Source organism: Trachypithecus francoisi, unplaced genomic scaffold (genome assembly GCF_009764315.1).
Source record: "Trachypithecus francoisi isolate TF-2019V2 unplaced genomic scaffold, Tfra_2.0 Lachesis_group6, whole genome shotgun sequence".
NCBI classification, from domain to species: domain Eukaryota; kingdom Metazoa; phylum Chordata; class Mammalia; order Primates; family Cercopithecidae; genus Trachypithecus; species Trachypithecus francoisi.
Window position 1 is genome coordinate 107052260 of NW_022681471.1, and position 23251 is coordinate 107075510.

Sequence of the window (23251 nt, forward strand, 5' to 3'; positions counted from 1 at the left end):
ATTGGGAAACTTTTATGGATTACTTCAAAAGTAGTGGATAATATGTGTCTTACACTAGTAAAATAGTTTGGAATTCTGTATTTCATAGAAAACTGCTTTTTGATATATTAAAATTTTACAAAGAGGGAACCTTTATTAGTCTGATTACTGTCAGTTGGAACTTCTAAAGTGTCAGTTTGCTATTACATACTTCTTTGTGAGTGTGTAGAACTAAACAATTCAAATCTTTCAGTGATTTTGAAAGTATACCAAGACACCTTTCAGCGGGTAAAAACTTTTGAGACTGTGAGAGTATGAATGAATTTAATTAAGGCAGTCGACACCAGGTTTTTAATTAAATTACCCTAACTCGGGCAAAGTCATAGAGCCATAGTTCAAGTTACGGATTTTTTAAATACTTATTTGTTTTGCTTAAATCTTATATAATGGTTCAGACAGTTGAAGTTATTCAAGGATAAATTTAGGTAAAAGAAAAATGAGGGCTGCTTTAGAATTTTTATTGTTTTAACTCTTGAGGAATTTTATTGTAATTTTTCTCCTTTTGTGGTTTTAGTGCCTTTTAAAAACTAAAGCATGGTTATTTTTATGTTTTTTATCGATTTAAATATTAATCATGGATATTACTTATACTTATATTGCAGCAATTGTGGTGAATCCGAGATAAGCCCAACATTTTAATTTGTTGAGATGCAACAAGTATAAAATGAGTCCTGGATTTGGAGTCAGAAAACTTGGGGTTGAGTCACAGAGTTCATTAGTAGGTACTTTACATTTCTGTAGCAGTAGCAGTAGTGGTAGTACTAGTAATGTGAGCTAAATGTTTGTAAAATAATATGGATCGTTTGGGATCTCCTTTTCAGGATAGATGACCATGAAGCTTTTTGTGGTTAAGATACTGCTCTCTATTTATTCTGTGACAGTAGTATTTGCATAACTCTCTGGCAAAGCCTGACTTCCACTATTAGAATTTGTTAATGTTGCCAATGTTACTTTTACCATTTTTCTCCCCTAGAATAACAACAATCTTGAAGCCTGTTGCCGAGCCCTTTCCCAGGAGAGTAGCAAATACTTATATATGGAATACCATAGTCCAGATGACAATAGGATGAATAGAAATCGCCTTTTACATATTAACCTGGGTGTCCATTCTCCTAGTAGCTATCACCCAGGAGATGGAGCCCAACTTAATGGTGGTCGAACACTGGTACATAGCTCAAGTGATGGACATATTGATCCACAGCATGCAGCAGGTAAACAGCTGATATGTTTAGTTCAAGAACCACACTCAGCTCCAGCTGTTGTTGCTGCTACTCCCAACTACAATCCATTTTTTATGAATGAACAGAACAGAAGTGCAGCTACTCCTCCTTCACAGCCACCTCAACAGCCATCTTCCATGCAAACAGGAATGAATCCGTCTGCTATGCAAGGGCCTTCACCACCACCGCCACCTCCTTCATACATGCACATACCTCGGTATAGTACAAATCCAATTACTGTTACAGTATCCCAGAACCTCCCTTCTGGACAGACTGTACCAAGAGCTTTACAAATTCTTCCACAAATTCCAAGCAATCTCTATGGATCTCCTGGTTCTATTTATATTAGACAGACATCTCAGAGTTCATCAGGAAGACAAACTCCTCAGAGTACGCCGTGGCAGTCCTCACCACAGGGCCCAGTGCCTCACTATAGCCAGCGTCCTTTACCTGTTTATCCACACCAACAGAACTATCAACCTTCTCAGTATTCTCCCAAACAGCAGCAGATCCCTCAGTCTGCTTACCATTCACCACCTCCTTCTCAATGTCCTTCACCCTTCAGCTCTCCACAGCATCAAGTGCAACCTTCCCAGTTGGGCCACATCTTTATGCCACCTAGTCCTTCAACTACTCCACCCCATCCATATCAACAAGGACCTCCTAGCTATCAGAAACAGGGAAGCCATTCAGTAGCCTATCTTCCATATACAGCATCTAGTTTATCCAAAGGTTCCATGAAGAAGATAGAAATTACAGTTGAACCTTCTCAAAGACCTGGGACAGCAATTAATAGGAGTCCTTCACCCATCAGTAATCAACCATCTCCACGGAATCAACACTCACTATACACAGCCACCACGCCACCTTCAAGTTCTCCTTCAAGAGGGATATCTAGTCAACCAAAACCTCCGTTTAGTGTTAATCCTGTGTATATTACATACACACAGCCAACTGGACCTTCGTGTACTCCATCACCATCTCCTCGAGTGATACCAAACCCAACTACAGTTTTTAAAATTACCGTAGGCCGAGCAACGACTGAAAATCTTTTAAATTTAGTGGACCAAGAAGAGCGCTCTGCAGCACCAGAACCTATTCAGCCCATTTCAGTGATACCAGGCTCTGGGGGAGAAAAGGGAAGCCATAAATATCAGAGGAGTTCTAGTTCTGGATCAGATGACTATGCCTACACACAAGGTAAACTTTAACCCTTTTATGAAATTTCATTTCTGTGGTGAGGCAGCAATCTCCCATTCAAATATATTAGCTGTTTAGTTTTAATTAAATGTTTAGTATTAAATGTTGGGCAGTAGCATTGCTATTAAGAATAAAGTTAGTGGTTGGGTGTGGTGGCTCACGCCTATAATCCCAGCACTTTGGGAGGCTGAGGCGGGTGGATCACCTGAGGTCAGAAGTTTGAGATCAGCCTGGCCAACATGGAGAAACCCCACCTCTGCTAAAGTGTGGTAGCGCACATCTGTAATCCCAGCTACTCGGGAGGCTAAGGCAGGAGAATCGCTTGAAGCCAGGAGGCAGAGGTTGCAGTGAGCTGAGATCACGCCACTGCACTCCAGCCTGGGCAACAGAGGGAGACTGTGTCTGAAACAAAAAGAATGAAGTTAGTGCTTCAGGGTCATCTATAGACTTTGTTTTAGAACATGAAATTGTAGGCCTAATAAGGCTTAGTTTAGAAAGAATATTCATAGAGCAAAAAAATAAAGTGAAATGGAAATTGTCCAAAGTACAAACTACAGAGTAGGAAAAAAGAGATTCATGGAGAATGGAGTCAAGTTAATCAAATGAAAGAATTTGAATCTTTTCTAAAGAGGATGGCCCAGAGGGCGTAATGATATTTACATATAAATAATATATAAGAAGTGGAATTATTGGATTAGCTAATAGTAGACCTAAATTAGATACAGAGTTTTTAAAAAGTCTATCAGATTGTTTCAAGATACCTGAGAATTTAGTTTTCTTTCAGTATATAAGAAGGGAAGTAATGATTAAGTATGCCTGGTAGTCAGCCTGTTCAAAACACACACAAGTATAAAGAGAATCTTAGGACAATAGAACAAGAGGGATGTTCAGGTGATGTCACTTTGGTAGCATTCAGAGAGCTAAATTGAAGCAGATATGGAGGCAGCATAGCATTAGAAAGAAATGAGAGTAAATGCCAACCCCCAAGTTGAATGAGTCTTTTATACATTAGTAATACATATCGAAATTTTCCAGTCACTTATTCAGTGTTGTTCTCTGCAATGACGTTATCTATAATGCTATAGCCTTGCTGTTACATCAACGAGCAAGGATGGAGAGGTTAGCAAAGCAATTGAAACTTGAGAAAGAGGAGCTAGAGCGGTTGAAGTCCGAAGTTAACGGTATGGAGCATGACCTGATGCAGAGACGGCTCAGAAGAGTCAGCTGCACCACTGCGATCCCTACGGTAAGTGATCTGTTAGATGTGTTAATAGGTGGGTCGGGATATTGGCTATCAGGTCATTTATTTTTCTTTAGGTTTTATTCCTGGCAGAGTTCTGGGTTTTTTGTTGTTGTTGTTGTTGTTGTTGCTGTTTTTTAAAACAACAGATGAAGGACTTTTGCCTTTAGTAGTTCTTGTCAAAATAATTCATGTATGCAAATTCCATAGGCTCATCAGTATTTTCAAACATTGATGATAATAATCAAGGTATAGCATCTCATTTATTTGTAAATTGCTTTCTGTCAAAATAGAAAAGTGCACACTGACCAAAAATTTGATGAATTATTCTTTGTGTATTCATTTATTATTCTAAGCGTATGATATATATATATTTTTAAACATTTAAAATTATTTTTGTAAGTACATTAATTCAGATGATTTAGAATAGATCAATATGAGTCTTGGGGAAGTGTTGACTGTAGAATTTTTAAGGCAGAGCAGTTTTGTTAAGTATAAATAATTGTAGAAACTGAGGTAACAGTATTGATTGATAGCAATCTTAAAGGGAACTGCTGTAATGAAAAGATTCAGATAATATATTTTTAACATTTGGTTAATGTATATGAGTTCTAACGATCCCAAGCAACTGATAATTTTGAAACATGTTTAAAATCTTGTGACTTCACAAGCTGTGATCCAACCTATCATTTTACCTTTCAACATTTAGCAGTTTTGTGCATATAGTTTATGAAATGTGGTACTATGCTAGATGCTTAGTACATACCTACCAGTGGGAAAAATAGATACATCAACAGATAATTATAATACAGTGTGGTAAGTGCTCTATATGTTCATGGGTAATGAGAGAATTCATACATCAACTCGTTTCTGTGCAGATTCAATGCACTTCTCTGCTCTTACATTATCCTCCTGCTGGAATGCCCTTCTAAAAAGCTCTGCACGTGTAAATCTTGTCTGTTCTGTTCTTCAAGGCTCAACTTAACCTCTACTTTTTCCATGAAGCCTTTCCTCATTTTTCTACCCTCTCTAAACTTAGGGCAATCTCTGAGTTTACAAGTTTAGAGAAGTGGGCATATGTCAGGCCTCTTGCAGTCAGCATGTCTGCAGCCACTCCCTCATAGAGAAGTTTCTACTTGAGGTTCTTGGCTTCAAAGGGGATCTGTGAATTCTCTGAAATTATCTGCAGAGTTTCATAAGTGTGTCTAATATGGGAAGTGGGTCTATAGCTTTCATCAGATTTTCATAAGATTATTACATTGAAGGAAAAAAAGAGTGAGGAACCACTGCCCTAAACAATAGAGAGAAAAGGGGAAGGCATTTTAGAAGAGAAAAGAACAATAATAAGGTAATGAAGGCTTGAAGTCAAGATGGAGAGTGACTTTTAGGAGACAGTGACTACAATTCCCTGGCATAAGCATGAGATTTCTGAAGAGTTAACAGAGGGTAAGTGGGGCTTTGACCTTGAATGCTAGGTCGAGGTGCTTGAACTTTATTCTGCTGGTAACAGGGAACAAGTGGGAGTTTTTGAGAAAGAGAGTCTTGAGAAATAGGCATATTCACTAATTTAATGACTTTTTTGTAATATCATCTATAGTCCTCAGTATAGTCAATACTAGAAGTGAGGAGGAAGATTTTAACTACTTAAAGCAATGGAAAAATAACAGAGCCATCTTTAATGGAAAGGTGATGTTACTACAAATCAAATTTCTGCCTCATTTTCTCCATTTGAAATCTTAATTGAATCGTCTGATTGTGGAAGATATTGAAGGACATAACCCATATGGGAATCCACCTATGGTGGTGGGTACTTTGGAAACCTTTAGGTACCTGTAGAGCATAAACAAATTTTCTTAGCATAGTAATTTTCTTTTCTTTTTTTTTTTTTTTTTTGAGATGGAGTCTTGCTCTGTTGCCCAGGCTGGAGTGCAGTGGCCGGATCTCAGCTCACTGCCAGCTCCGCCTCCTGGGTTTATGCCATTCTCCTGCCTCAGCCTCCCGAGTAGCTGGGACTACAGGCGCCCACCACCTCGCCCGGCTAGTTTTTTTTTTTTTTTTTTTTGTATTTTTTAGTAGAGACGGGGTTTCACCGTGTTAGCCAGGATGGTCTCGATCTCCTGACCTCGTGATCCACCCATCTTGGCCTCCCAAAGTGCTGGATTACAGGCTTGAGCCACCGCACCTGGCCAATTTTCTTTAATTATATACATTTTATTTAGCAACTACTTGCTGTGTGATAATCCCTGCTAAATAAAATATTGGGTTTTTTTTTGTTTTTCATTGGAAGTGGAGAACTGTCTAATGTAGTATAGGTTAGTACTTAAAAAAAAAAAGCCCCAGATTTTATATCAGAGCTCTTATTGATGTATCTTTTTCCTTTTCTTTTTTTTTTTTGAGACAGAGAGTCTCACCCTGTCACCCAGGCTGGAGTGCAATGGTACGATCTCAGCTCACTGCAACCTCCACCTCCCAGGTTCAAGTGATTCTCCTGCTTCAGCCTCCCGAGTAGCTGGGATTACAGGTGTGCGCCACCACGCCTGGCTAATTTTTTGTATCTTTAGTAGAGACAGGGCTTCACCATGTTGGCCAGGCTAGTCTTGAACTCCTGACCTTGTGATCTGCCCGCCTCGGCCTCCCAAAGTGCTGGGATTACAGGCATGAGCCACTGCACCTGGTCCCCAATCTATCTTCTTGAGAAAGGAAAAAGAGAAGTTGGTGAAACTGCTGCCCTGGGCTGTAATTTAGTTTTAAGTTTTATTATAATTTCAAAGATACATAAAATAGTATAATGACCCCCATGTAGCCATCCCCCAGACTGAGAAATTGGTAGTTCATGTGGGTGCTAACATCTGAGAGATAAGACATTTAAGTGTGTTTCCCATGTGTTTCTGTTGCCAAGCCTAGAGTAAAATGGAGGACAATTGTAGTACACGACAGAGGGACAGTTGTACGTGGTGGTTGAGACAGTGAGTAGGCTTTCAAGTCAGGTGCCAGTTTGAATCCTACTTCTATTTGTGTCATTCATGTATCCTTGGATAAGTAACTTTCTCTATGCTTGTTATCTATAAAATGTGTGGTATAGTACCCATCTTACGGGATTTTTATTAGGATTATATGAAGTAATATATGTGAAGCAGTTTACACAATGCCCAACAAACAGTAAGTGTTCTTATAAAATATAAGTGTTGGTTGCAAAATACTAGAAAAATTTGCTTGAGGTTTAGACACACAAATCTAAAGCATTTTGTACTTTGACTTCCTTTGAACTTGAGGAACATATATAAGATTATTCTTATGTAGGAAATTAATCAAGAAATAAATCATTTAGTCAGAATGCCCATTTTGCACATCAAAGCTCATTTGAGGAACCATGACATAGTGGAAAGAGAGCCCACATAGGCTTGGGAGTCAGAATTGCTCAGGTGCTCACTGGCTATATTTGACTTCTCTGCATCTGATTTTCCCTATCTGTAAAAGAGAATTATAGCAAGTACATTATAATAATTGTCAAGATAAAGAGACAGTGTATGTAATAAGCCTGGCATGAAGTAGGTAATCAGTAGATGGCTAGCCTTATCATTGTCCCACTTGTATATAGGAATACCCAGTAGAGAATTGATGTTTTTGCTACTAAAGCACACATTGCCACCTTCAAGTTTTCAAACAAATTGCTTATCAGGCATTGTATACAAAATTGATTAGAAAGCTGCTTGCCTAATGATACTGCAGTGCACATTTGTGACCAGCTATGGGGAGGGGGGGTTGTAGAAACTTAGAATAGCAGTGAAATAATCTTTTTCTAAGGAGAGCAGAAGTACAACATGTAAGATGCATGATGGTGTCATTTCCCTTAATCTGTTATTTGCAAAGCATTGTATTAAATGCTGACGAAGATGTCATCTCTTAGATCTGCATGTGAAGTGAGATAGGTATATCTGTGAGTCTATATGTATTTGTGTGAGAGAGAAAACATAAGTACTTTCAGAGTATTGAGATAGAAATGTTAGCTTTTTGCCTATAAAGTTTATAGATGAAACAGTTTCAAGGAGAAGGGAAATTTAAGTTTTACCTTGAAAGATAAGATTTTAATATGCAGAAAGCTGCCAGTTGCCCCCTCCCTCAAGTTTTTTCCCCCCATTCTTCCTGTTCTGATTAGGTTTTTGGACTGTCCTACAGCTTTGAGTCCCAGAGGCATAATGGAGGCCAAGCCACAAAAGAACATCAGTGGTCTCTGACGCTGGTCTATGCCAGCTTTGGAAAAAAAGCTTACCGTTTTTTATTTTGAAATGTTAGCTACAACATCCTCTTATCTTACAGACAACTTTGAATTATACATACCCAATTTTGAAATTCCTTCTCCACAAAAACTACTTTTGACAAATGGTGGTAATTTCTCAGAAACTGCTTTTTTCCCCCCTCAGTTTAATCAGAAGCTATATGAAAAAGGACATAAGAATCTTACTGATAAACCCTTAGTAAGATCGAGTGGTTCTACTATCTTTGGAAATGAGCCTGTTGATGAGAGTATTTTTGTTGTTTCTGAGACAGAGTCTCGCTCTGTTGCTCAGGCTGGAGTGCAGTGGTGCAATCTGGGCTCACTGCAACCTCAACCTCCCAGGTGCAATCAGTTCTCCTGCCTCAGCCTCCCGAGTAGCTGGGACTACAGGCATGCGCCGCCACGCCCAGCTAATTTTTGTATTTTTGGTAGAGACGGTGTCGCCATGTTGGCCAGGCTGATCTCAAACTCCTGACCTCAAGTGATCCACCTGCCTCGCCTCCCAAAGTGCTGGGATTATAGGAGTGAGCCACTGCGCCCGGCCTGATGAGAGTATGTTTTTTGTTATGAGCAAATGTGTGGTGGCCGCTTCACTGTTTAGGGCCACTGTGGCTGAAACGTCTCTCTTGTCCCCAACTCCCTAAAACCTATGGAAAAGATCATCCTTTTCAGGTGCTTGACTTTCGCGATAGGTTCTTCCATGTGTTCCTAGGAAGACAGCATCACTGTGTGGAGCCCTTAACTAAATACATTATCTTTAATTTAATGTTCAAGTATATATTTTAAACTATTTGAATATTGCTTGATAGGCAAAGCACAAAGCATTGTACACATTAGTGTCACATAGTTTTAGCCCATAGGAATTAGAAAAGGCAGTCCATAATAAATATTTCTGAATAACTTTTTTTGTTCCTTTAGCATTCTGTGGAATTGTAGCTATTATATTCTGCCTTTTATCACTTATTTTAAACTTTGATACCTGCTTATTTAATGGGCATTCTCAGTTATTCTGATAATACCTCCTAACATCATATTAATTAAGATATCCTTTCTGCTCATTTTTCTTTCACTGGCATATTAACATATTTAGCATCAGCAAAGTACATGTTTTCAACAGAATAGGATTTTGTTCTGTCTCCTAGAGTAGCAGATATTTAATTTTTCACTTTATATGTTATAGTTAAAATCACCCTAGTAATTAATAACTGGGCTGTGCTGAAAGCTTCAGTATTTCAGCCTCTAGATTCTAAACTTTGACTTTTTAACTGTACATATATGTACACATGTGTATATATACACATACACGTGTATATATGTACACATACACGTGTGTATATATGTACACATACACATGTATGTATAAAATAAATTAAGAATGGCATGGGAAGTAAAGGCTTCCAAAAAGCTTTATTGAATGGAAGATTAGAACTCTTCACATTTCAGTGCCTCATATGTGCCCCTGAAAGGCCTAAGGAGTGGGCTGTCCTGAAGAGGTGGAGGCAGAAGAAAACAAAGTTGGGGAAAAAATGGAATTCAGTTGTTTCTGAAGTTTTCATGCACTAGAGTAACTGCCTCCTTCAATCTAGAAAAAAAGATGACAAAAATATTTATATATGAATTTATATAGGTGTCTTTTATATAAATCCTGGCTGTACCAATTACTAGCTTTATAACTTTAAGAGAAGTATATAACCTCTCTGTGCCTCGGTTTTCCTCATCTACAAATTGGGCACAGTATTAGTACCCACCTTAAAAGATTGTTAAGAAGAAGGAATGAGAGAATTCTGGTAAACACCATACTGTTGTAATTTTTACCAGGCTGGACAAGACTAAGATCATGGACATGACTCGTTTAAAAGGTTGATTCTTACATTTTCCCTTACCATGAAAAACATAGAAACAAATTATTCTCAGTGTTCTGTGATTAAAATGGTAGTATCTTGTATGGTAGAACACAGTCCACTGTTGCAGCTCACCACTTTATATGCAGATTTTGTTTATATGTGGCCATTTTGATGTCCCCATTTTACCTGACTATTCCTTTAAAAACATACACATAGGACTTCTTAAACATGCCCTCTTACGGACTAAGGCCATATTCTTGGTAATACCCAATCATTACAATTAACATGAAACGCAGTTCTTAAATGTTGGGCTTGATAATGACTTTCCCACAATTGCTATTTTGGGTCCTTTCTTACTAGCCTGAGGAAATGACAAGATTGAGAAGCATGAACAGACAACTCCAGATAAATGTTGACTGTACACTGAAAGAAGTTGACCTCCTTCAATCTAGAGGTATAGACTTGATTATTTGGTAAACCATAAGTAATAGTGTGGTATTTTAAGCTGCTTAAATAGCAATAACTTTGGTTTTGTAGATTTAAGAGACAGTTTTTATCCATGATAAGATTACAATCCTGGTAAAGAGATCGCCCTGTCCCATGGTCATGGATCAGATTTGGGATGAAAAAATAGTTTTACTTGGCAGTTTCATCAAGTTCTTATCATTTAGACTGTTCTATGTTGTTACTTTGCATTTATCCTTTTTTTGTCATTACTGTGAATATTTTATAAATTGATGGGTTTTAATTCTAAAACTTAGTAGAGTTCATATTATGTGATAGACATCTAAAGTATCTGTAAAAAGGGATCCCAAATCAGAGTATCAGATTTCTCAGTTTTAAAATAAACTCTATATGTTATTTTTCATGTTATATTATGTGAAAACATTCAACTATAATCATAGTTTTAGTTTTTTGGATTTTTTTACAGAAGTATACTACAGCAGAAGCTCTCTTAAACTTTCATTTACCCAACTCACCAGATTAGAGATGGTCTTCATTTTCTGTGGAAAATATACTGACTGATGTCCACAGCTGCTGCATACTTTTGACTAGTAGGCTGCATTCTGGTAGGCCTATGAATATTGCTCCCATCGGTTGAATTGTCTGCTTACCAAGAGTTGATTCTGTCCCCAAACCTGTTTATACCAGTTATTGTATTTCTGCATTTTAATGTCTCATAAACTGACATGAAGGAGAAAGTTGCTCTTTCTATGAAAAGGCAGATCACTCAAAAAATAGGGATTGTGAATTAGATATTGGTGAAAACAACTGAAAAAGGTTAAGGGAGAAAATCATATAAGTCTAAAAGGATTCTGTACTCAAATTGCATTATAAGTGTTCTTATATCTTTCTTGCTCCATTCTAAAGCAATCAAAATTATAGATTGCTAAAATTATAGTTCAGCAAACTAGGGCCTGTTGCCTGTTTCTGTGAATAAAAGTTTTAGTGGAGCGATAGCCATGCCCATTTGTTTACAGATTGTCTATGGTTGCCTTTAGTGTTTCAACAGCACAGTTAACTGCTTGCAACAGAGACTATATCACAGGTCCACAAAGTCTAAAATATTATCTGGCCCTTCACAGAAAAGGTTTGCCAACCTCTGCTGTAGGTCATCATGGGTGTGGTTTATGTAAGAAATACAATATGGAACCCCAGCTAGACACATAAAAATAAGGTCTTCGTCTAACTTTAAAATATAGCTATATACAAGTGTTTTGTTACGTTAAAGTTGACATGTAATTTTTCTTAACGATTCTGTGTATTAATCACCTTTCCTGTCCCCCCCATCCCCCACACTTACTTTTCTTGATTATGGCAGCTAAGAGTTTCTACAGTGTTTTAAGAGTATATAATAAAATATCTCATTGCCATTTTTAGCCAAGATTAAACAAACAGTAGGCTGGGCACAATGGCTCATGCACGTATTCCCAGCAGTTTGGGAGGCCAAGGCAAGAGGATCACTTGAGCCTAAGAGTTAAGAGACCAGCCTGGGCAACATAGGGATACCCCATCCCTACAAATAATTTTTTAAAAATTAGCTAGGTGTGGTGGTGTGTGCCTGTGATCCCAGCTACATGGGAGGCTAAGGAGGAGGATCACCCGAGCCCGGGAGGTCAAGGCTGCAGTGAGCCATGATTGCACCACTGCACTGCAGCCTAGGCACCAGAAAGAGACTTGGTCTAAAAAACAGAGAGAGATTAAAGATTAGTGGCAGGTGAACCCAAAAGACATGGCATTATCTGAACAACAGACAAGAAGCAAATTTGAATGTGAAAATTGAGCATCTAGTCAGGTACCCTTAAAGTTATTTGCAGAAGCCTAGTCACTCTTTAGCCCACTCACTTGAAGCAGTCAAAGAATGACTATGCATGATGTAGGGGTTACATAAACTATTGCTACTATATTTTACAAGATTGCATCAATTTTTTCTACTTGTGTGGTCTTTGAAGCAAAACAGTGAAACATTTGGTTAGGATACTTATAGTAAGCCTTTTGTGATCTAGAAATTAGAACATGAGCTGTAACAAGTAATTAAGGAAATACATATGCAGCTTCTTAAAGCATAAAAAGATCCAGTTAATACATCAGATAGCACTGTGGCTTTTATGAGCTATCACAGCAATTATTTTCAGAAAATTATCTTAAAACAGCATATTCAAGTGGATAAAACATTTGTGAAAGGGCCTGCAAGGAAACCACTATTAAGGTTTTATAAGCAAAGAGCTGTGTTTTTTGTCTGCATTGGACAATGAGCTCTTTGGGATACTTAGGCATTTCTAAATCTCTTTTCATAACGAATCTAAATGTATCCATTTTATACTAAATTCTACTCTTCCACACTGCAGAAAACTTTTTTTACTGAGTTTCCAATCTAAACTTTTAAGCTAGGGAAAGAATCTAAACCTTTTTTGGTGGTGAGGGGGGAAGCAGGGAAATAAGCATTTAGAATAGATGCAAATCAGTGCATGATTTTATGAAAACCAGCTTTTTTTGTGATTTTTGGTAAGGAAAACTTGTTGGGGAAAAAAAAAGTAGATCTGGAAATCAAGAGATATCATATATTTAAACTATCAGTGTTAGTACCATACAGCATCTTCTATAAATAAGTATGGCTACAGTTAACCGTAATTGTTTAGAACAAGCAGAGCACAATGATAGGTTCACAGAAGTGAAGGCAGCACCCAAAACTGGCACTAGATCAAAACCAACCTTGGAGGAGACACGGCAGGAGATGTGGCTGAAATAGACACTAGACCAGGGAACGAACATTTGAAGACAGGTGAAAATTTTGTGGCAAGACAAAATTCTCAGGTATTGTTCTATCTATTCTGAAACTGGCACCTTTTATCATTGATAAATCTTTAGGAAACATTTACATTTAAGATTCTCCTTTTCTTGAAAATAAGAATACATAAACTGTTGATGTTATTTCACATGTATTGAGGTTGTTCAGTAGTCTCAAAATATAACTTGATTAATCCTTGTAAATGTTTATATTTGGCTTCTTCCATAGTTCAATTTATAATGAATTTTTAAGGTAAATTATGAAAAATATGAAAGTAAGCTTTCATTATTTAAGTGTTCTTTCTCATGGTTTGTTCATTAAAAATCAAAACAAGCAGAAAGAGAAAACAGTTCAACCATCCTTTCATTTCTCTTCTTCATGTATCTCCCCAAAGGCCCACATGCCTAATCCTGCCTAAGGAGACTAGCCTTACAATTAGAAAAATATTCCTTTAGGTGTAATACATTGTAGACATACATCTATGTAGTGGTTTTCTTGGGTCTTTTCTCATAGCAATGAAAACACAATTTCATTGGGAGGATAGAATTATGTAATGAGTTCTGAAATCCTGGAAAACATTTTTTCCCTTATGTGTTTTATTTACATATTTTCTTTTAAAAAATCAAATAACAGGAAAAAAAAGTTCTTAAATGCCTGATGAATTTACTTTCTTTATAGGAAACTTTGATCCAAAAGCCATGAATAATTTTTATGACAACATAGAACCTGGCCCAATTGTACCACCCAAGCCATCTAAAAAAGGTGAGTATGAAAAATGTCACAAATATGATAGAAATAAATATCAAAATAATTTGGGATTTCACATTTATATCTGAAGAAATTTCCACTAGAGGTTAACTTATTCAGCATAAAGTTACCATATTTTTATTCTTTTTCGACAGGGTCTCATTCTGCTGCCCAGCTAGAGTGCAGTGGTGCGATCCTGGCTTATTACAGCCTTGACCTTCTGGGTTCAAGCAATCCTTCTGCCTCAGCCTCCCAAGTAGCTGGGACTGTAGGTACACACCACCATGCCGGGCTATTTTTTTTTATTTTTTGTAGAGATGGGATCTCACCGTGTTGCTTACTGGTCTCAACAAATTTACCATATTGGTGTTAATGTGGCAATAATGAAATGTCCCCAAACTTTAGTTTTTAAAAAGTACTGAAATTAGTAACTCTTAGAATGACTGTCAGAGGTAATTTGATGGAATATATAATTTTTACAAACAGAAGTTGAAACACTATATTACATAGTTAACATTATAAATTTACTTAGCATTGTAAAAACTATAACCCTAAAAGATAATTCTCATAAAATAATGAGGATTTTAAAGGTCTAATGTGAGAACAGAAAGTTAGATTTGCAGTAGACTTAAGATTATTTTTCAGACAACAAAAGAATCCCTGTGTACTCAAAAGGGGAGCATAGCAGTTAGTAGCGACTAGGTGTTTTCCCATCAAGAACAAAAGAAATCCTACATAACCAAGGTCTGAAGGAATCATTTTCGGATAATGTTACATAGAAATGATTTAAAATTAAAGATATCAAATGTGTTCTTATTTTTATGTACCAAATGTTTAATTGGCATTTCCATATCTTAAAAAATTAATTTTAATTGAACTTACACATTTAGTCATTTAAGCCAGATGCAGTGGCTCATGCCTGCAGTCCCAGCACTTTGGGAGGCCGAGACGGACGGATCACATGAGGCCAGGAGTTTGAGACTAGCCTGGCCAACATGGCAGAACCCTGTCTCTACTAAAAATACAAAAATTAGCCAGGCCTGATAGCACACGCCTGTAATCCCAGCTACTCAGGTGACTGAGGCATGAGAATCACTTGAACCCGGGAGGCGGAGGTTGCAGTGAGCCGAGATCGTGCCACTGCACTCCAGCCTAGGCGACAGAGACCCTGTCATTTATTCATTCATTCATAAATAGTCATTGAATGTAGATTAACTTTCTGCCTCATTCTTAATATTTTAATTCTTTTTGCCTTAAGCAACTCAAGGTAGATTGATCATGAAGACACAAAGAATAGTGGAGAATGCCTTATTTTTTTTAAAAAATTACCAGAGAGTATAACATTTAACATCTCATCAGACTTACTTTTAATTAAAGAATATATAAATTCTTTTAAATACTACCTGACCTAATTATTTAAATTTTGGTTGAATAGTTTTCTACGTGTATTAAGCTCATTACAGAGTTTTTTTTTTTTTTTCATTTATAAGTTGCAACACAGTATCTGTTCTTCTTTTTATTGTTTAATATTACCATGGATGTTTCATCTGATCTACATTTAAAAACAGCCTATTGATTTCTTTTGAGATGGAGACTCACTCCGTCACCTAGGCTGGAATGCAGTGGCGCGATCTCAGCTCACTGCAACCTCCACCTCCCGGGTTAAAGCGATTCTCCTGTCTCAGCCTCCCGAGTAGCTGGGATTACCCACCACCATGCCCGGCTAATTTTTGTATTTTTAGTGGAGACGGTGTTTCACCATGGTGGCGAGGCTGGTCTTGAACTCTTGACCTCAAGTGACTCAGCCTCCCAAAGTGCTGGGATTACAGGCGTGAGCCACCGCACCTGGCCAAAAAATGGTTTTATTGATTTCTAAAAATGATACAAAGAATCATCTTAGTGGATGACTGCCAAGTGCCAGATTTGGCACTTTGGCAGCATTATATGCAGTTTCTTGCTGAAAGTCACTGAGGTGTATAGTTATCATTGATCAGTTTAAGTCTTAATCAGAATCTTTAAACTTGATTTTGCCTGAATGTCTACTAAAGAAGTATCGCCAGACAAACTTCAGTTCATTGATTCAAGGAGCTGTCTTAGAGGAATTGCCCTATCTAAGGGAGTGCATTGGAAAGTTTTTACCCTGGAAACAGGACCAAGTTGATTGATTAGAAATGGTGGAAAACATATGCACCATGAGCCATTCCTCAGCATAAACTCCCTATAGGTGTGGTGTATTAGTCTGTTTTCACGCTGCTGATAAAGACATATCCAAGACTCGGCAATTTACAAAAGAAAGAGATTTATTGACTTACAATTCCACATGGCTGGGGAGGCCACACAATCATCACAGAAGGCAAGGAGGAGCAGGTCACATCTTAAAGAGAGCTTGTGCAGGAATACTCTCCCTTATAATAACCATCAGATCTCGTGAGACTTACTATCACAAGACCTGCCCCCATGATTCAGTTACCTCCCACCAGGCCCCTCCCACAACACGTGGGAATTCAAGATGAGATTTGGGTGAGGACACAGCCAAACCATATCATGTGGTCTGAGGGACCCACCATAAATAACAGACACTGCCGTTACTCAGGAAATGTCAAGGTTTTGAGCCAGGGACAAAGCCAGACCTCTCTTTGGGCAAGGCAGAATTCTTTCCTATGCAATAAAGCAGTGCTTAGAAGGAAATGTATAGCTTTAAATGCTCATGTAAGACAGGAATATCCAAAATCAATGATCTAAAATTCTACCTTAAGAAACAAGACAAGAACAAAGTAAAAACAAAGTAAAAGAAAGGAAAGATAAGTCAATGAGATAGAAAACAGAAAAAGTTAACAAAGCAAGAGTTTGATCTTTGAAAAGATAAACAAAATCAATAAACTTCAAGGTAGACTGATCTGTAAAAAAAAAAAAAGAGAGAACACAAATTACAACAATCAAAAGTGAAAGATGGGTTATCCATTACAATGATAATGATAATAAGGGAAAGTGATGGACATCTTTATGCCAGTAAGCTTGACACCTTAGATAAAGTGGACAATTTTCTGAACCATATAATCTACCCAAACTGAAAACAAGACAAAACAGTAAATATTAGTATGTGTGTGTGTATATATATATATATAAAATATATAATATATATATATATAATATTAATATATATATAATATATAATATATATATAATATATAATATATAATAAATATATAATAAATATATAAGAAACTGAAACTACTATCAAAATTCTCCCCACAAAGAAAACTCCAGATCCAGACAGATTCACTGGTGAGTAAATCCTACAAATATTTAAGAAAGTAAAAATACCAATCTTACACAAATGCTTTGAGAAAATACAGGAGGGAATGCATTCCATATTTCCTTTTTGTTTTTTCATTTTCTTTTCATGTTACTGAGAGGAAGTTGCAGAGATTTTCCGTATACCTCCTGCCCCCACAAATTCAAAGCCTGCCCCATTATCAGCATCCTGCACCAGAGTGGTGCGTTTGTTACCATTGATGAACTTATATTGAGACCTCATAATCACTCAGAGTCCATAGTTTACATTAGGGTTCGCTGTTGGTGTTGTACCCCATCTTTTTTATGGCTCTAGCAGAACTCTGATTCTAAAACCTGGTAAAGACATTATGTATCTGCCCCTCACAAAAAGAAAAGAAAATTTCAGATCAATATCCCTCATGAACATAGAAACAAAAAATCCATAATTCTGTTTTCTATCTCATTGACTTATAGTCACAATATATAAAAAAAGATAATACATCATGATCAAGTTGAGTTTAGCTTAGGAATGTAATCTTGGTATAAGCATTAAAAAACCAACCAGTGTAATTTACCATATTAAACAAAGGGAGAAAAAGCATGTGATCGTTTCACCAGATACAGGAAAAACATTTGACAAAATTCAACAGCCATTCCTGACAGACAAAAACTTTTAACAAATTAAGAATAGAAAAGAACTCTTTCAGTCTCATAAAGGGCATCTTTCAAAAACCTTTAGCTACCATTATTACTTAAATAATGCAATTCTGAACTTACTAACATTGGGAACAAGGCAAGGATGTCTATTCTCACCATCTTTATTCAATGTTGAACCTGGAGTTCCAAGCCCATGCAGTAAGAGAAAAAAATAAATAAATAAATAAATAAATATTGGAAAAGAAGAAATAAAACTATATATACTACAGATGACATAATTATTTTTAAAATCCTAAGGATACTGAAAAACAACTATTAGAACTAATAAGTGAATTTAACAAGGCCTCAGGATGCAAAGTCTATATATAAACATTTTTACAATATCAGTAAACACTTAGAAAATAAAATTTAAAAGAGAATTTCATTTACAATGCCATCAAAAACATGTAACAGGAATAAATTGATCCAGAGATGTATACATTGAAAACTATAAAACATTGTCAAAGGATATTTAAAAGACCTAAGTAAGTGGAGTGATATACCATGTTCATAACTGACTGAAGCAATATTTTTGAGATACCTGTTCTTACAAGGTTGATGTATAGATACAGTGTAAAACCAATTATAACCCCATTAGGTGGTAGTGCATTTTTAATTAACAAACTGATTATAAAATTCATATGGAAATACAGAAAGTCCTAGAACATCCAAAACAATCTTGAAAAAGAGCAGCCAGAAGTCTTAGACTGGCTCAGTGCAATGGCTCACACCTGTAAACCTAGCATTTTGGGAGACCAAGGCAGGAGGATCACTTGAGCTCAGGAGTCCGAGACTAGCCTGGGCAACATAGTGAGACCTCATCTACAAAAAGATTTAAAAATTAGCCAGAAATGGTGTAATTAAAAGTGTATTAAAAGTATATTAGTGTAGAGCTAATTTAAAAATAGCTCACTGCTGAGAGCCGGCCACTGCACTCCAGCCTGGGCGGCAGAGCAAGACTCCGTCTAAAAAAAAAAAAATAGCTCACTGCAGCCTCACCTGTAGTCCCAGCTATTCTGGTGGCTGAGACAGTAGGATTGCTTGAGCCCAGGAGGTTGAGGCTGCAGTGAGCCGTGATTGCAGCACTATACTCCAGCCTGGGTGACAGAGCAAGACCCTGTCTCAAAAAAAAAAAAAAAAAAAAGTCTTAGACTAACCAGCTTCGGGACTTACTATAAAGCTACAATAACCACAGAGTGATATTGGTATAGGAATAAAGAAACAGATCACTGGAACAGAATAGGGAGCCCAGGTTTCCACCCCCCAGTCACACTGTCATTTGATATTTGACAAAAGCACCAAAGCAACCAATAGAGAAAGGAACATTTTTTCAACAGGCAGAGCTGGGAAGAACTGGATAGCCATGTGGAAGAAACACACAGTCTGATCTCTACCTCACATCATACACAAAAATTTGAGATAGATCATACACCTAAGTATCAAAGTTAACTATAAAGCTTTCAAAACAGAATATCTTTGCAATATAGGTATTAAAGTTTTTAGACAGGTTGCAGGAAGCAATAAGAAAAACAATTGATAGATTAGTCTTCATTAAAGTTTTACACTTCTGCTCATCAAGTGACACTATTAAGAAAATGAAAAGGCAAACCACAGACTGGGAGAAAATATTTGTAAAATATGTATCTGATGAAGGATGGTATCCAGAGTATATAAGAATTTCTACAACACAGTAATAAAAAGACAACTCAATAAAAAAAGGTAAAACACTTGAACAGACACTTGACAAAGGAATATATATGAAAGACCATGAAAAAAGAAATATCAAGAAATTTGCTAATGAAATGGATCTGCTGCCAGGATCCTGTATAGTCAGATTGTGGTTTTCCAGCAATGGTGATGTTCGTGTTAATATGTCATTCTGAGGCCAGCATTGTGGCTCATGCTTGTAGTCCCAGCACTTTGGGAGGCCCAGCAGGGAGGGAGGATCACTTGAGGTCAGGAGTTCGAGACTAGCCTGTCCAACAGGGTGAAACCCCGTGTCTACTAAAGATACCAAAATTAGCTGGGCGTGGTGGTGTGCACCTGTAATCCCAGCTACTTGGGAGGCTGCGGCAGAAGAATCACTTGAACCTGGGAGGTGGAGGTTGCACTGAGCCGAGATCGCACCACTGCACTCCGACCTGGGTGACAGAGCGAGATGCTGTCTCCAAAAAAAAAAAAAAAAAAGTCATTTTGCCTTCTGTCTTTGGGACCAACACCATGTATTCGAGGTGGGAGGTCCTGTTTGGTATCCTCCTTGGCTGGGAATTGAACAAGGCTTGCATTAATATTCCATGATGTGGTCCCATTAATATCAAGCTTCATCTAGCTCTCTACAGGTCCCTTTACATTAAAAAGACTTTGTTTGTTTTTGTTTTGAGACAGGGTCGCTCTGTCGCCCAGGCTGGAGTGCAGTGGCATGATCATAGCTCATTGCAGCCTCGACCTCCCAGGCTCAAGCCATCCTCCTGCCTCAGCCACCCGAGTAGCTGGGACTACAGACGCACACCACCACACCTGGCTAATTTTTGTATTTTTTGTGGAGACAGGGTTTCGCCATATTGCCCAGGCTGGTCTCGAACTCCTGGGCTGAAGCAATCCTGCTGCCTCGGCCTCCCAAAGTGCTGCGATTACAGGCATAAGTCACTGTTCCTGGTCTGAAAGACTCTCTTCTATGGCTCATTTGACTCAAATACAATTTGCTAAAACTGATAGTCCCTAGAGTTGGTTATAATGGGATTTCGGTTACAATTTCCTAAATATGTATTGAATGCTCAGTGCGTATCTCGATTATGTATTATGTAGATAGATGCTTGATGTTACAAAGGGAAAACATGACTCCTACCCCAAGCAGTTTATACTCTACATATGTACACTTTTAATAAAAAGGAGACTAGGAAGCCATCTCAAACAGTCATCTTCGCTATAAATGAATTCTATTTTAGAATTTAGTAGTTGTAATTCTATAATAATTGGTTCTGTTATATGCCAAATGTCTTTAACCCGTTTTTTTATCTTTTTCTGTTAAAACTTAGAAACAGTAGAACTTGATTAATTCTATAATTTTTTGGTGAGCCTTTTATCAGATTTATAAAAGCTATTTAGTTTTCTCCATAAAATCAAGTTTGTTGGCCGGGCGCGGGCGCAAGCCTGTAATCCCAGCATTTGGGAGGCCGGAGACGGGCGGATCACGAGGTCAGGAGATCGAGACCATCCTGGCTAACCCAGTGAAACCCCGTCTCTACTAAAAATTACAAAAAAAACTAGCCGGGCGAGGTGGGGGGCCTGTAGTCCCAGCTACTCGGGAGGCTGAGGCAGGAGAATGGCGTAAACCTGGGAGGTGAAGCTTGCAGTGAGCCAAGATCCAGTCACTGCACTCCAGCCTGGGCAACAGAGCAAGACTCCGTCTCAAAAAAAAAAAAAAAAAAAAAATCAAGTTTGTTTTCATTAAGCACTTGCAGATTCTCATTTTGTATTTGAAACCAAATCGCCTTTTCTAAAAGTACATATAGTTTAGCACAGATGGCTTGCAATACCACTCAAATACCAAAAAAAAAAAAAAGATAACCAGTAAACACAAATTACTGGTAAATAGGTTTATTGGTTTGAATAAATGTCTTGGAGTTATTACAGATATATACCAGAAATCCAAGTGGAATATAGTTTATCTGAATAGTAAGTGTGATAATTAGAGAAAGAATATGAGGGAGACAGAAGGAGAGAGAAAGAGACAGAGGAACAAGCCTTTTGGATTGAACTTTGTAGTTAAGCAATACAGTGTGTTCGTGCTCTTCAGCGGGCTTAGAAAGTCTCCCAACCCTTACTAGTAACTCATAACAGTGGCAGATTGGACTTTGTAGTTAAACAATACAGTGTATGTGTGTGCTCTTCAGTGGGCTTAGAAAGTTTCCCCAGTCCTCATCAGTAAGCAAGCAAGCACACTGACCTTGGTGTCCCACGATCTGAGCACTGGTCCTGGTCATCTTGGCCACCTAACCTTGTTCAGACTCAATCTGAGCACCACAGAGTGACAATCCCGCCAAGTACTCCAAAGGTTGTAAGAGGTAGTGAGATAAGGTATGTGACTCTGTAGAAGTACTTTGCAAATCTAAGAAACAGAACTTTACCTTATTCTTTGGAGCCTAAGGAGACATTAACTCTGCTTTTGTTTACTTGGACAATGGAGTGTTTAAGTACCTGAGCACCGTGCTTTGGATTCTGGAGCAGTGATTTCCAAGATGAGTTGTACTGTCAGCTCAGAATTGATTAGAAAATGCAAGATCTTTTTGGTTCCTAAGGGCAAATAATATAAAGGGTTGCTTACTAATAAACTATAAATTTATAGAACAATACTCTAGCAAGATATTAGGATGCCTACAGTTCTTGTCTGTGTTGCAAAGTGTCTGCTGGGCTTCTGCACACATAGGTAACTGGAATTCAGGAAATGATTTGGGAGCACGTGGTTGTCAGTATATAATACTGAGTTGGTTCTGATTTTTCAAGTACTGCTATATTTAAAAAATCCACCAGACACAGTTGCCTGTAATACCAACACTTTGGGAGGCTGAGGTGGGAGGATCACTTGAGGCCAGGAGTTTGAGACCAGCCTGGGCAACATAGTGAGACCCTGTCTCTACAAAAAATAAAATTAAAAAAATTAGCTGGGCGTGGTAGTGGCATGCACCTGTAGTCTTGGCTACTTGGGAGGCTGAGGCAGGAGGATCACTTGAGCCCAGGAGATCAAAGCTGCAGTGAGCCATGATTGTGCCCCCCTGTACTCCAGCCTGGACAGCAGAACAAGACCCTGTCTCAAAAAAAAAAAAATCCTGTCATTTTCATCACATTTCATCCTTCTAATAGCCTTACTGTATGGATAGTACCCATAATTTTAAAATAATTTTTAAATAATTATTGCTTAATCAGATAATTGCTAAAGTATATTTTCCCAAATTTTGCTTTCACATTGACATATATTTGCTATCACTGAGTTTGTACCCTTAATCCATTAAAAAGTAGAAAACAGTGAAATAGGGCATTTGTTCTAAGTAATGGGACAGGATGTAATTGGAGAAGATGGAAAAAGTCGTAAGAACCACTGCTCTGTATAGGTTGTAAAAGCAGTATTAAATATGGTACTCGCCCTTGCTAAAAAGGTAACATGAAGTAATAGGAAGGGTAAATGCACTCAGCTGCGTGGGTTGCATGAAAGATCTTGTGAGCCTGTTCACTCTTGGAGTTGAAAGACTAGATCACTTCTTTCTGGCGTTGTTTCTTCTTATGCAGACTCCTCAGACCCCTGCACAATTGAGAGAAAAGCCCGAAGAATTAGCGTGACCTCCAAAGTACAGGCAGACATCCATGACACCCATGCAGCAGCTGCAGATGGTTTGTACTTGTGTGTCCAGAGTTTGTGCAGAATGTCTA

At 37.8% G+C, this 23251-nt stretch overlaps 1 protein-coding gene across 1 annotated transcript in view; it reads left to right on the forward strand.

Moving 5' to 3' along the window:
- TAB3 (TGF-beta activated kinase 1 (MAP3K7) binding protein 3) overlaps nt 1-23251 on the forward strand; it is a 62362-nt gene that overhangs the window by 32830 nt on the left and 6281 nt on the right. The window contains 5 exon segments of the mRNA XM_033200844.1: nt 1013-2459; nt 3545-3705; nt 10180-10273; nt 13787-13870; nt 23111-23212. Of these exon segments, the coding sequence (XP_033056735.1) occupies nt 1013-2459; nt 3545-3705; nt 10180-10273; nt 13787-13870; nt 23111-23212 (1888 nt within the window).